The 13547-nt window shown below is 37.5% G+C and overlaps 1 protein-coding gene across 5 annotated transcripts in view; it reads left to right on the forward strand.

The window, feature by feature from the left end:
• The window catches only part of ENKUR (enkurin, TRPC channel interacting protein), a 50084-nt gene that overhangs the window by 17852 nt on the left and 18685 nt on the right, over positions 1-13547 (forward strand). For 2 of the 5 annotated variants that reach the window (XM_029236443.1, XM_029236444.1), the window contains 2 exons: positions 1651-1797; positions 7554-8617. In XM_029236443.1, the coding sequence (XP_029092276.1) occupies positions 1651-1797; positions 7554-7727 (321 nt within the window). In that variant the 3' untranslated portion in view covers positions 7728-8617. Of the gene's footprint in view, positions 1-1650; positions 1798-7553; positions 8618-13547 lie in introns of those variants that run through there. The other 3 variants (XR_003795749.1, XR_003795748.1, XM_029236442.1) reach the window with 2 other exon arrangements.

Genomic DNA, 13547 nt, shown 5'->3' on the forward strand with positions numbered 1-13547 from the left:
GTTAACCTGATGGGAGTTCCTTTGTATATTATTTGGCATTTTTCCCTTGCTGCTTTCAATAATTTTTCTTTGTCTTTAATTTTTGTCAATTTGATTACTGTGTGTCTCAGTGTGTTTCTCCTTGGGTTTATCCTGCCTGGGACTCTCTGCACTTCCTAGACTTGGGTGGCTATTTCCTTTCCCATGTTAGGGAAGTTTTCGACTATAATCTCTTCCAGTATTTTCTCGGATCCTTTCTCTATCTCTTCTCCTTCTGGGACCCCTATAATGCAAATGTTGTTGCATTTAATGTTGTCCCAGAGGTCTCTTAGGCTGTCTTCATTTATTTTCATTCTTTTTTCTTTATTCTGTTCCATGGCAGTGAATTACACCATTCTGTCTTCCATGTCACTTATCCGTTCTTCTGCCTCAGTTATTCTGCTATTGATTCCTTCTAGTGTATTTTTCATTTCAGTTATTGTATTGTTCATCTCTGTTTGTTTCTTCTTTAATTCTTCTGGGTGTTTGTTCTTTAATTCTTCTAGGTCTTTGTTAAACATTTATTGCATCTTCTCGATCTTTGCCTCCATTCCTTGTCCGAGGTCCTGGATCATCTTCACTCTCATTATTCTGAATTCTTTTTCTGGAAGGTTGCTTATCTCCACTTCATTTAGTTGTTTTTCTGGGGTTTTATCTTGTTCCTTCATCTGGTACATAGCTCTCTGCCTTTTCATCTTGTCTCTCTTTCTGTGAATGTGGTTTTTGTTCTACAGACTGCAGGATTGTAGTTCTTCTTGCTTCTGCTGTCTGCCCTCTGGTCTTCTCTGACATCTTTATTTATCTCAAATAGCTCTCATGACTTTCTTTTTTCTTACTGTATTTTACTGTGGAGCACTTATATATATTATTTCATACTTTATTTTTGGTGAGTTTCTCTCACTACAGCATGCACATTCCATGAGGACAGAAACTTTTCCTTTCTTATTCACTAGTGTAGCTAGCACCAAGTACATCCTCAAATAATGCTTTGAAGAATGAGCAGGGAGTAGTTCTGTTTCTCTACACAGTGGTATCGACACATTCACTAACTTGAAAGAATCATAGCTGATTGCTTCACTGTCAGTCCTTGTAAGCAGCCCAGGAGCCTAAGATTGTATTTTGTTGTTCCAGAAACAACCTAAGGGGCCCACGTCAATTTTTTCTTAAAGCAGATGTGCCTAGCATCTTTAAGAGTTTGTTCTTACAATGCATTGGAAGCATTTATCTTCCTTTTTTTTTTTCTTTTTATGAGATAATGCACAAGAGACCTTAAGATATTTGAGATATTTCAAAGTAAAATCTGAAGCACCTGAAAGAAACAAAGAAAATCCAGTTCTTTGGGGTAAAGTAAGGGCCAAGCCATCAGCCAAGAACAGGCACTGGGAACATTCAAAAGAGGGAAAACAAACAGCCATGATAACAGCACAGATGGTTTTAAATGACCAGAATCAACTAGTTCCAAATAGGAAAAAGAAAAAATTCACTGACTTTTGTTAACTTGCAGTGTTTTGAGCAAAGGCTTTAAGTCTGTAACATTTCTTTTGCTCCTAATCATTGGTTGGTATGTACGCATATGTAAGATTACTTTCAGGATGTTGATTTTTTTTTTTTTTCCTGAAAAATCCTTACAAGGGTTATGGTGTCACGCCTGATTACATACGTAAGCGAAATGAAGAAGTGAAGAAAGCCCAGGAAGAATATGATAACTATATCCAGGAAAACCTCAGGGAAGCAGCTATGAAAAGGCTATCTGATGAAGAAAGGGAGGCAGTTCTGCAGGTAAGCGTCTGAAGTTTACGTTCATGTGTAACTCTTTAAAACATCTCTGAAAGAAAGGTCCACCATCAGTGATTATTAAGGCCCGCACTTTGATTTTGAAATCAGAACACTCTCTTTTGATTATAGTGACAACTGCATGCAACAAAGCTGGCTCTTGGGGAGAGCAAAAAGTTGTGATATAGGGACTGTTGAATAATAATTTGTTTCCAACTAGGTGAGCTTCTGTTTCTTCCTGAAGTAGTGTCATAAGCAAGCTAAGCTTCTCCTTCAACGAATGTGCATAAATAAAGTAAAAAAGCATTTTGATTTTCATTCCCATGCCCCTGAATTTTTCAAAAATAATATCCATAAGGTAGATACTTTTCACTAGGTGGAGCTCTAGAATAATTGAAACTGTCCCTAGACCAACTTTTTTTTCTTTCTTATAAGCAAGTGTCCAGATTTTAAAATAACCAGGTGTTAGGCTTTACATATGTTTTCTTTATTTGGAATAAAACAGACTTAAAGACACTTACACTGGAGTTTTTAATGCAAGACTTCTATCTGAAGCATTTAAAATATTGGGGGGTGTGAGCACCGTTGCTCCATCATCTTTAGAGAGTATTTGTTAAGCACCTACGGACACTGTTCTATAGTTGTGCTCTCTTATAGAGGTAAAAATACTACTTTATTCTTTTTGTTACTTTGAAAGCTTTCTACAAAGTCATTTCTAGTGACCTTTTCAAAACAGAAAAAAAAACCCTATTTTTACAACATTAATTTCTATTGAAAAATGGATTCATATGCTGTTATAAAATCTTAGCATTTTATCAGTGTCATCCCAATCATCAATAAACATTTATTAAATGTCTGTTCTGCATAGAGTATCATGCTAAGCCCCAACGGGCATAAAATAAAATTTCTGCTCTGGATAATGTTGTAATTTAATTGATAAGAGGTGCTGTGTATCTATGTACATATAGAAAGATGTGTGTGTGTACAGATCATATGTTTTTCATAAGGTTCGCAGGCATGAACATCCAGTGCAGGACGTAGGTAGGTCTTTAGCTGAGCCTTAAACTGCAGAGTAAGAGGATATACCAGACAGCAGGAGTGGCCCGAGGGCAGGGACCCTGTCTCTTTGTTGCCAGCAATCTCTGCAATGCCTAACCTAGTGCCCAGTATAAACACAGGTGATTAATAATGGTGCGCTGGAGAGAAGGAAGGGAGACAGGCAGGCAAGAAGGCTGGCACACGTGGAAGTGGGACTCGGCCCATCATTTTCAGGAAGAGCACTGTTCTTTGGTTCCCTCCCTCCCTCTCTCCCTCCCTCCTTCCCTCCCTCCATCAGATTCTGCCATTCTTAAAATATACATGTTTTTGTGAAAGCCAGGTTTTTACATCTAAGAAAAATAGGAAAAAAAGGAAGAACTTCCCTGGGAAGGAAAAGGCTCTTCCCTCGGCACCTCCTTAGTGGGTCAGCAGCCCTCAGCTTCCTGATGTGGTCACTACAGAGTTTCTTTGTAGACACTTTGATAGACAATAGCTGACCCTCCCTTGGATGCCTTATTAGCTGGGTAGTGTAGCTGCCATGGTAACAAAGCCACGAGCTCTGTTCCTGACAAGCCCTGAACCCTGCTCCCTTCCCTGGTTAAGAGTTGCATGTAGTTCTATGACAGTATGGTCATATGTCCCTGAGTAGGGCACATTCTGCTCATTCTTCATAAAATAACAGTCTCATTATCCAGGAAGGGATCATCTGGTCTAATTATTCCAAACTTCTCATTTCAAAGATGAGGATATAAAATGCAAATATATCAGTATTAAGTGGGCACATTTGTTCATTCATCCCTCCGTTCATCTACTGAACATCTAATCTACCATGTTCCACTCACTGTATCCAGCCTGGGGGATATACTGTTGTGAGCAAAACAAACGTGGTCCTTACTGTCAGTGAACTTGGAGGTTGGTTTACATTTGCCCCGGTCACAACATTATCAAGTAGCTGAAGAGGGACTAAAACTCACATTGACCAGTTCCCAGGCCTGTGTTTTCCTACCACGTGATAAGCACGTGCATAAGAGGTAACAGAGGGAGTCTCTTCCCGCCCAGGATCCAGCAGGGGATAGAAGGCATACTAGGCTGGGATTCTGAAGAGAATCTACAAAGGAACTATTTACAGAGGTGAAGCACGGCTAAGGGAACCAACAAGGAACACTGAGGCACCCAGGACTAGGGACAGCAGGAATCACCACCACCCTGGGCTGGAAGGGCAGGGGCAGGAAACAGCATTACCAGAGCCGGGTGGGAGCTGGAGCCTGGAAGAGGGGCTCCGACAGGCACTGTAGTCACAGATGCAAGGGCCAGTCGTGTCCAGGTGATGTCCAGGGTGGGGGAAGAAATGCCCCAAGCTTGCTCTCCTCCCACCGGTGTCTTCCTTAGCTGAATTCAGGCAGAGGCTGGAGGGAACAGCGCTGGGGGAGGAGCAGCCCATAGGAATAAATACCTCAGCCCCACCACCGCCCAGCCCCTAGTCACAGCGCAGAGCCAGAGGTGGAGAATGGATGGGGGTGGCAGCAGAGGAGCATGGACCTGAACACACTTCCTATTATTTTATGATTGCTTCTCCCTATGTGAAAATTTTTCCAAAATTAACAATATTATTTCAGTATTAAACTAGAAGAGAGAAAAAATGAAATAAAGATAAGGGAAAATCAGTATCGCTGCAGTGGATAAAAGATTATTTTTAGATGAAATAACCACAAAACCGCTAAGAGGCTATTTTGGTATAATATGAAATATCAATCACATTTAGTTCCCATCCCTAGAGGTGGACTTTGATCCAAATGTTATTGTACGCACTGGAAGATAAAGAAAACTATCCTTTAAAAAGAAATACTGCAAAACGTGTAGCTGCTGTGACCACAAGGAACAGGGAAAGATCACCCAGGGAGCTATGAAAAACCTTTGATATTTCAAAGTGTATAAATACATAGATTTCTTCTCTGCAATAGGCAACCCTGTGGAGCACTGTGGAAACATATTTCCCATTTCATAATGAAAGCCTATAGAAAAACAGAATTCTTTTGAGGACTTCTTATTGGAATACTTCTCATACACTATTAAGAACTGTGTTAACCCATCCCTCTCTTTTTAAAATGTAGAAGACGCTTCTACCTTTTCCCTGTCCCAAATCCTTGCTTTAATCTCACTCAAGAAACGCTCAACATTTGTGGCCTTTTTTCTCAACAAATCTTTTCTATAAAGTGTGTCCAAACTTGTAGTCATTTTTACCTGAGCATGGAAATAAACCGTTTTCTCCCTGAAAAGTTTACAAGATTAAATTTGTACTATGAGGGCTTATTATGAAGGTATTGTTATATAAGACACTTCTAATTCTCTCATAAATCTAAATGTATGGCCATGATTTTCAAGGACCATATTTTCTTTCTTTTTTTTTTAATCAATAATTTTAAATTATGCTACTCCTGAGCTCTGGCTAGGACTTCCAATACTATGTTGAATAAAAGTGGCAAGAGTGGGCATCTTTGTCTTGTTCCTGATCTTAGAGGAAAAGCTTTTAGCTTTTCACCATTGAGTATGATGTTAGCTGTGGGCTTGTCGTATTTGGCCTTTATTATGTTGAGGTATGTTCCCTCTGTATGCACTTTGTTGAAAGTTTTTTTTTTTTTTATCATAAATGGAGGTTGAATTTTATCATGCTTTTTTGCATCAATTGAGGTGATCATATGATTTTTATCCTTTATTTTATTAATGTAGTGTATCACATTGACTGATTTGCGAATATTGAACCAGCCTTGCCTCCCTGGAATAAATCCCACTTGATTAGGGTACAGGCATACCTTGTTTTATTGCACTTCATTTTACTGTGCTTCACAGATACTGAGATTTTTACAAATTGAAGATTTGTGGAAACCCTGCACTGCCAGATGATGGTTAGCGTTTTTTAGCAGTAAAGTATCTTTATTATTAAGGTATTTGTTTTTTTAAACATAATGCTATTGCATACTTAATAGACTATGGTCTATTTCTAGTTTCATACCATTGTGGTCAGAAAATATGTTTGATATGATTTCAGTCCTCTTAAATTTATTAAGACTTGATTTGTAGCCTAACATATGATCTGTGCTGGAGAATGTTCTGTGTACACTTGAGAAGAATGTGTATTTGTTGCTTTTGGATGGAAAGTTTTATACATATCTGTGAAGTCCATCTGATCTAACCTGCCATTTAAAGTTGATGTTTCCTTACTGATTTTCTGTCTGGATGATCTATCCATTGATGTAAGTGGAATATTAAAGTCCCCTACTATTATAGTATTGCTCTCTGGTTTTTTCTTTCAATTTGTTAATATTTGCATTCATATTTTGATGCTCCTATGTTGGGTACATAAATATTTATAAATGTTATATCCTCTTGTTGTATCAACCACTTTATCATTATGTCATGCCCTTTGTCCCTTATTACAGTCTTTGTTTCAAAGTCAGTTTTTCTGTCATAAGTATAGCTACCCCAGCTTTCTTTTGGTCTTCATTTGCATGGGATATGTTTTTCCATCTGTGTGTCAGGGATCATGATTTCCAGGCAATATTTTAAATGTTACTTTCAGTTTTACTTTTCATTTTTGTGTAAATAAAATGATTTGTGCACCCATAGTGAATAACAGAAAGTGTCAATTTATAAAATTTCATTGCATGAGTTCAATTAGTTTAAGACCATTTTGTCAATGGAGCCACTAGTGCATTGTGATAAGAAATGATAACTGTGCAGAGATGGAAATAACCTTTATTGCTCCTAAGAGATTCCTAATTTTGAATTTGTTGGTTTCTGAGAACATAAAACGTTAACTTACATTATTGAATTAGCATATGTGTTACATGTAATGATATTTCAGTCATTTCTAGAATAAATTATATGGGAAGTATAGATCCATTAACTATATGGAGGAAGAATTCTTTCTAATACTGAAAACACATAAAAGATCATCTCTTGTTAAATTGAATTTTGGGGCTTCCCTGGTGGCGCAGTGGTTGAGAGTCCACCTGCCGATGCAGTGGACGCGGGTTCGTGTCCCGGTCCGGGAGGATCCCACATGCCGCGGAGCACCTGGGCCCGTGAGCCATGGCCGCTGAGCCTGCGCGTCTGGAGCCTGTGCTCCGCAACGGGAGAGGGCACAGCAGTGAGAGGCCCGCGTAACGCAAAAAAAATAAAATAAAAAATTGAATTTTGGCATTTTATACAATTCCATTTAGTCAGATATAAGAAAACATGGCCATGTAAGTCAGAATCAAGTGTTTTGATGTGATTTCTCTGTTGAAGAATGAGGATATTTTTTTTCTAAAGAAAAAAAATGAAAATTTTTATAAGAAATAATTTCCTGTTCAAAATTGTTTTTTTGCTTGGGACATCAACTCTAAGTTGTTTTTACCAAAGCATTTGCTATGAGCTTAGTTTCATACTACTCATAACTCTGCATACACGTATTTGATGGTAAAAACAAGTACAGTAACATTAAAAACAAAGAAAATAAATACTCCCAGTGGGAATTGAGCACACAATCAAGGACAGGGTTTGGCCTCTGTACAGTATTTTTTGTTACTGTGGCCAAGAACTTGATAAACACATATCATTTTTTAGTTATTTTTGTCGGCTTTCTTTACCTGTTTACATTTTTCCTTCCCAGTGCAATTTTCTTTGCAATTTACTCTGCTTCTGCAGTTTACTTTGCTATGTACAGTTTTCTTTACCATTTGCAGGGGCTGAAAAAGAACTGGGAAGAAGTGCATAAGAAGTTTCAGTCCCTCTCGGTCTTCATCGACTCCATACCAAAGAAGATTCGCAAGCAGAAGCTGGAAGAAGAGATGAAGCAGCTGGAACACGACATTGGTGTCCTTGAAAAGCACAAAATTATTTATATTGCTAATAAGTAATGGTGGATTTTTAAAAATATAGTCATTTTAACATAGAAAAAAAAACACGGAAAACATAGAAATTAAATCATAAGTTTTTTTCAAAGAGTAAAGTACTATGAAGAGTATAAAAATAGTCTTTACCAAAACTCTTAGGCAATGTTTAAAGAATAATTGTATTATTTACTTACATAGAGAAAAAAAATTTTTTTTTTCACCAGCGTCAGGGTTTCCATGTATAACCTGATTAAAACTTGATGTTAGGTTTTCCAGTTTGATAGCATAATTCATTATTATTATGTACTAGTTTCAGATAAACATTCATTTCTGGGCCCTGAAAAATAAAGTCAACACTCAGAACTTCACATTTTTTTCTACACTGCATAATACAAGGAATACAAGGTTAAAAACTGTAAAGTATTTTGAATTGGAAATAGTGGTGTAAGCCTTTTTAGTACTCTGAAGTATTTTCTACATATTATTCCAGAGATCCAAAAATTACATATATTTTCTGATAGCCTATGTCATATGCAGCTATTCACAGCTATAAATATTTTCAATATCCATAATGTTATATATAGGCTGAGAGGTTTACATTTGGAGGAAGAAAAATTAAGAAGATAACATAAAATCAAGGAGACAACTTATAAATTGTGTCACTAAGGATTGTTGAAGAGAATAGCCTTCTTCCTGACATCCAACTTTTAAAAACTGCTGTTCTATGTGCTTTATTCCATAATTTACTATGTGTATTTCACTAAAATGGATATTACTTTTTCTTTTTGGCTTTCTCTATTTCGTGAATTCTAATGTTTCTATTTGTAAGGTTACATAATTTATTAAGCAGTAAGTTTATGTAAGTAGAGCTGTCTTCAACTCAAAATAAATGAGCCTATAAATGTCCAAGAAGAAGAAGATTCTTTTATGAAATTTTAAATTAGAGAAATTTGGTAAAATATATGAAACTATAAAATATCAGAGCAATATCAACTTTACTGCTTACACTGATTTTTATCCTGTTGGCAACACAGAAAAAAATGATAACTTTTTCAAGCTTTTTCACAAACACGGAATTTGGGAGCATTGTAGAAAAGCTAACTTTCATTAAAGAAAAATTTTTGAATTTTATATACAGATATTTTTGAAAACTCACTTTAAACTTTTTTTCACATATCTGTATAGGCGTCATTTCTTTATTCCTTATTACCTTAGGACAGATATAAAATAAAGAATAGTACAGTTGACCCTTGAACCATGAAGGGGCTAGGGGCGCTGATCCTCCACACAGTTGAAAATCTGCATATACCTTATCGTTAGTCCTCTGTCTGTTTGGTTCCTCCATATCCATGGTTCCATATCCTCAGATTCAACCAACCACAGATCGTGTAGTACCACAGTGTTTATTATTGAAAAGAATCCACGTGTAAGTACACCCACACAGTTCAAACCCATGTTGTTCAAGGGTCAACTGTATTATGATAAATTCTCATTTATGCAGAATTTCCGTCCTTTTTAAGGCTGAATAATACTCCACTGTCTGTATATACCACATTTTGCTTATCCTTTCTTCTGTTGATGGGACACTTGGTTTGCTTCCGCATTTTAGCTGTTGTGAATAAGGCTGCTGTGAACATAGGTATACAAACATCTCTTCGAGACCCTGCTTTCAATTCTTTTGGGTATATATCCAAAAGTAGATTTGCTGAATCATATGGTAATTCTGTTTTTAAGTTTTTGAGGAAATGTCATACTCTTTTCCACAGCAGCTATACTATTTTACATTCCCACCAATGCTGTACAAGTGTCCCAATTTCTCTGCATCCTTGCCAACACTTGTTGTTTTCTGTTTTTGGGTAGTAGTCATACTAATAGGTGTGAAGTGGCACCTCATTTTAGTTTGGTTTGCATTTCCCTACTGATTAGTGATGTTAAGTATCTTTTCTTGTGCTTATTAGCCATTTGTATATCTTCTGTGGAGAAATGCCCTTTGCCCATTTTTTTAATTGGATTGTTTGATTTTGTTGTTGAGTTTTAGGAATTTCCTATATATTCTGGATATTAATCCCATATCAGATATAGGATTCACAAATATTTTCTTCTATGGGTTGCCTTTTTACTTTATTGATAGTGCCTTTTGTTTTTGTTTTTGTTTTTGCGGTACGCGGGCCTCTCACTGTTGTGGCCTCTCCCGTTGCGGAGCACAGGCAAGGACGCGCAGGCTCAGCGGCCATGGCTCACGGGCCCAGCCGCTCCGTGGCATGTGGGATCTTCCCGGACCAGGCCACGAACCTGTGTCCCCTGCATCAGCAGGCAGACTCTCAACCACTGCACCACCAGGGAAGCCCGATAGTGCCTTTCGATATACAAAATTTTTCAATTTTCATGAAGTATCCAGTGTGTCTATTTTTTCTTTTGTTACCTGTGCCTTTGGTGTCATATCCAAGAAATCACTGCCAAATCCAATGTTGTAAAGGTTTTATCTTGTTTTTTCTTGCAAGAGTTTTATTGTTTTAGGTCTTAAATTTAGGTCTTTGATCCATTTTGAGCTAATGTTTATACATGATCTTAGTAAGTTTTAAAATCAGAAAGTGTTGAATCCTCCAGTCTTGTTCTTCTTTTTCAAGATCGTTTTGGCTATTTGGAGTCCCTTGAGATTCCACATGAATTTAGGATAGGTTCTTCTATTTCTGCAAAAAAAGATCATTGGGATTTTGCTAGTGATTGCATTGAATCTGTAGATTAGTTTGAGTAGTACTGACATTTTAACTATATTAAGTCTTCCAATCCATGAACATGGGATGTGTTTCCATCTATTTTTGTCTTCTTTAATTTCTTTCAGCAACGTATTACAATTTTCATTATACAAGTCTTTCACCTCCTTGGTTAAGTTCATTCTTAAGTATATTTGTATTGTGAATGGAATTGTTTTTGTAATTTCCTTTTTAGATCATTCATTGTTTATAGAAATACAACTGACTTTTGTGTGTTGACCTTATATCTTGCTACTTTGCTGAGCTCAGTCATTAATTCTAACAGGTTTTTTTTGTGTATGAAATCTTTAGAGATTTCTACATGGAATATCAAATAGTCTACAGATAATTTTACTTTTTCCTTTCCAACTTGGATGCCTTTATGTCTTTCTGTTAACACTTGCTCTGACTAGAACTTCCAGTACTACGTTGAATAGAAGTGGTGAAAGCAAGCATCCCTGCCTTGTTGCTGATCTTAAAGGAAAAGCTTTCAGTCTTTCACCATGATGTTCACTGTAGGTTTTTAGTATATAGCTTTTATTATGTTGAGATAAGTTCCTTTTATTCCTAGTTCTTGTTGTTTTTTCGTGTTTTTATCATGAAAGGGTGTTGCGAACGTCACTTTTTAAACTAAGAGCTATCTCTTAAATGATCAGTGCGTTTTCTCCTATAGTTATCAAGCTATATGGGAAGAAAAATCATAATCAAAAGGGTATCTTGCCTAGAACAGAGTAAAAAAAAGTAGTTTAGATTATAAAAATCTCTTCAGCTAACAAAGCTCATTCATTGTCATTCAACAAATACTAACTGTCTGTAATGCGCCAGGAACTGTTCTGATTGCTGGGTAGAAAAGTGAACAAAATAACTGTGTTGGAAGACAGAAGTAATCAGACAAATGCATCTATAATTAGAAAGTGAAAGTAGTGATTGGTAAGGGAAAAAAAAATAGGAGGCTATTTTGCAAGGGAATATAAAGTGAGTCCTAAATCAGATTTTATAGTTAAGGGGATGTATTTCTGAGGATCTGACATTTAAAAATAGACTAAAGAATGAGTAAAAGTTAGGAGAGATGGGGAAGAGAAATATTGTGGAGGGAAAAAGAATCCAAGCAGAGAGAATAAAATGTGTAAAGGATCTGGGGTAGGAAACCCTGAACCCATAGGAGGAAGGCAGCCATTAGGGCTGGATGGTCCTTAGAGAAGGGAGAAGGGTGCAAGGTGAAGATGAAGAGGGAAGTAGGGGCCATTGGTGTGTTTTAAGCAGCGAGGTGGCACGATGCGAAAAATATTTTTATTTTTTAATTTTTTAAATATTTATTTGGCTGCACCAGGTCTTAGTTGCAGCACGCGGGATCTTCGTTGCCATGTGGGGGATCTTTAGTTGCAGCATGCAGGATCTAAGTCCCTGACCAGGAATCGAACCCAGGCCCCCTGCGTTGGGACCGCGGAGTCTTAACTGCTGGACCACCAGGGAAGTCCCGAAGAGTATTTTTAAATGATCACTTGCTATATGGATTAAAATGGAAGAATGAATGAATATGGGGAGACTAATTAGGAGACCATCATAGACCTCCAGGTAAAGAAGATAGTGGCATAGACCAAGGCTGTGGTAGTGAAGGCAAAGAGTAGCTGTTGGCTTCCAGAAATATTTAAGAAATAAAAATGTAACTTGGTGATGGATTGAAAGGAGAAGAAGAGAGTGGTTTCAAGGATGACAGCTACATTTCTGATTTGAGCAACTGGGCAGTGAGGGCACCATTTTCTGAGGTGGAACAATCTAAAGGAGGAGCAGATTGGAGGAGGTTATGGTGAAGAATGAAAAATACAATTTTTTTTTAAGCTAGTGTTCTTTCTTTCTTTCTTTCTTTTTTGGCCACATCGTGCGGCATGCAGGATCTTAGTTCCCCAACCAGGGATCGAACCTGTGTCCCCTGTATTGGAAGCATGGAGTCTTAACCACTTGGGAAGTCCCAAGAATACGATTTTTGACATGTTGTATTTATGATAATCTTGTGACATCTAGTTGGAAATTTAGATAGGTAGGTAGATATTTGAGTCAGAAAAGAGATCTGGGGTAGAGTGATACATTTTGAAATTCAGCAGCATGAATGAGATCACCTTGAGACAAAGAATTGAGTGAGGAGACAGTGAATGAGTTCCCATCAACTCTTGTGTTTAGAAGTCATATGGGAGAGCAGGAAGGAGCAAGGAGATGAAAGATTGAGTGACCCAAGAGGTCAGAAGAAAACCAGGAAGCCAAGAAAATTCAAGAAAGGAGTACTCTTTTCCTAAGGTAGAACTTCGACAATGGGAATGAAATTCTCAACACCTGGCCACGCCTTCCTCTTCCCTGCTCTGAGCAGGATACAGGTCACCTTCTATAGGGGGTCCTCTGCTCCTGTTTTATATTTGCAATCCAAACTCTTATGTTGAAATCCTTTTATCTCTCTAGGTATGTTAATCTCATTGATCGATGTCCCCAAATTAGCATGTGACTTAAGGTGCCCATTAACACAGCCCACGTGAACACAATTTGACTACCAAAGTGAAGGAAACTTTTCAGCAGCTCAAGGGACATTTTTCAGCAGTTAAGGAAGCCAATGCTGCTTACTATCATAATTAACTCTTAAGAGGGCAATCTAATTTCACAGAAGGTGGTCTATTCATAAATACTGATTACTCCAAGTTGGAGACAAACATTTATAAGGGACAGAAAGAGCAAGGTAGTTTTTTTGGAGCATTTCTTTCTTCCTGCTCTGATGTGCTATGGTGAAAAAAATCAGCAGGTCTGACTCTGACAGTAAGTTATGTGACCTTTTGGGCAATCACTTAGTGTTCCTCAACCTTAGTTCCATCTGTAAAGCAGACTGAACTAGATTCTGTCTCACCCTCCTTCTAGTTCTAATGGTCTATCACGATAAAACTATATGACTATTTTCAACCTTGCTTAAGCAGAAGTTTGGTCTTTAGACTGATAAGAATGCAGAAAATCGTTAGAGGATCCAGAGCCAATGACTTTCACCAGCCCTCATCAGCTCAACCCACCATTTGACAAACTGGAAAAAATGTTAAGTAAAGTGAAAACCGTCACT

The sequence above is a fragment of the Monodon monoceros genome, unplaced genomic scaffold (assembly GCF_005190385.1).
Source record: "Monodon monoceros isolate NGI ecotype Baffin Bay Population unplaced genomic scaffold, NGI_Narwhal_1 Super_Scaffold_21, whole genome shotgun sequence".
NCBI lineage: Eukaryota > Metazoa > Chordata > Mammalia > Artiodactyla > Monodontidae > Monodon > Monodon monoceros.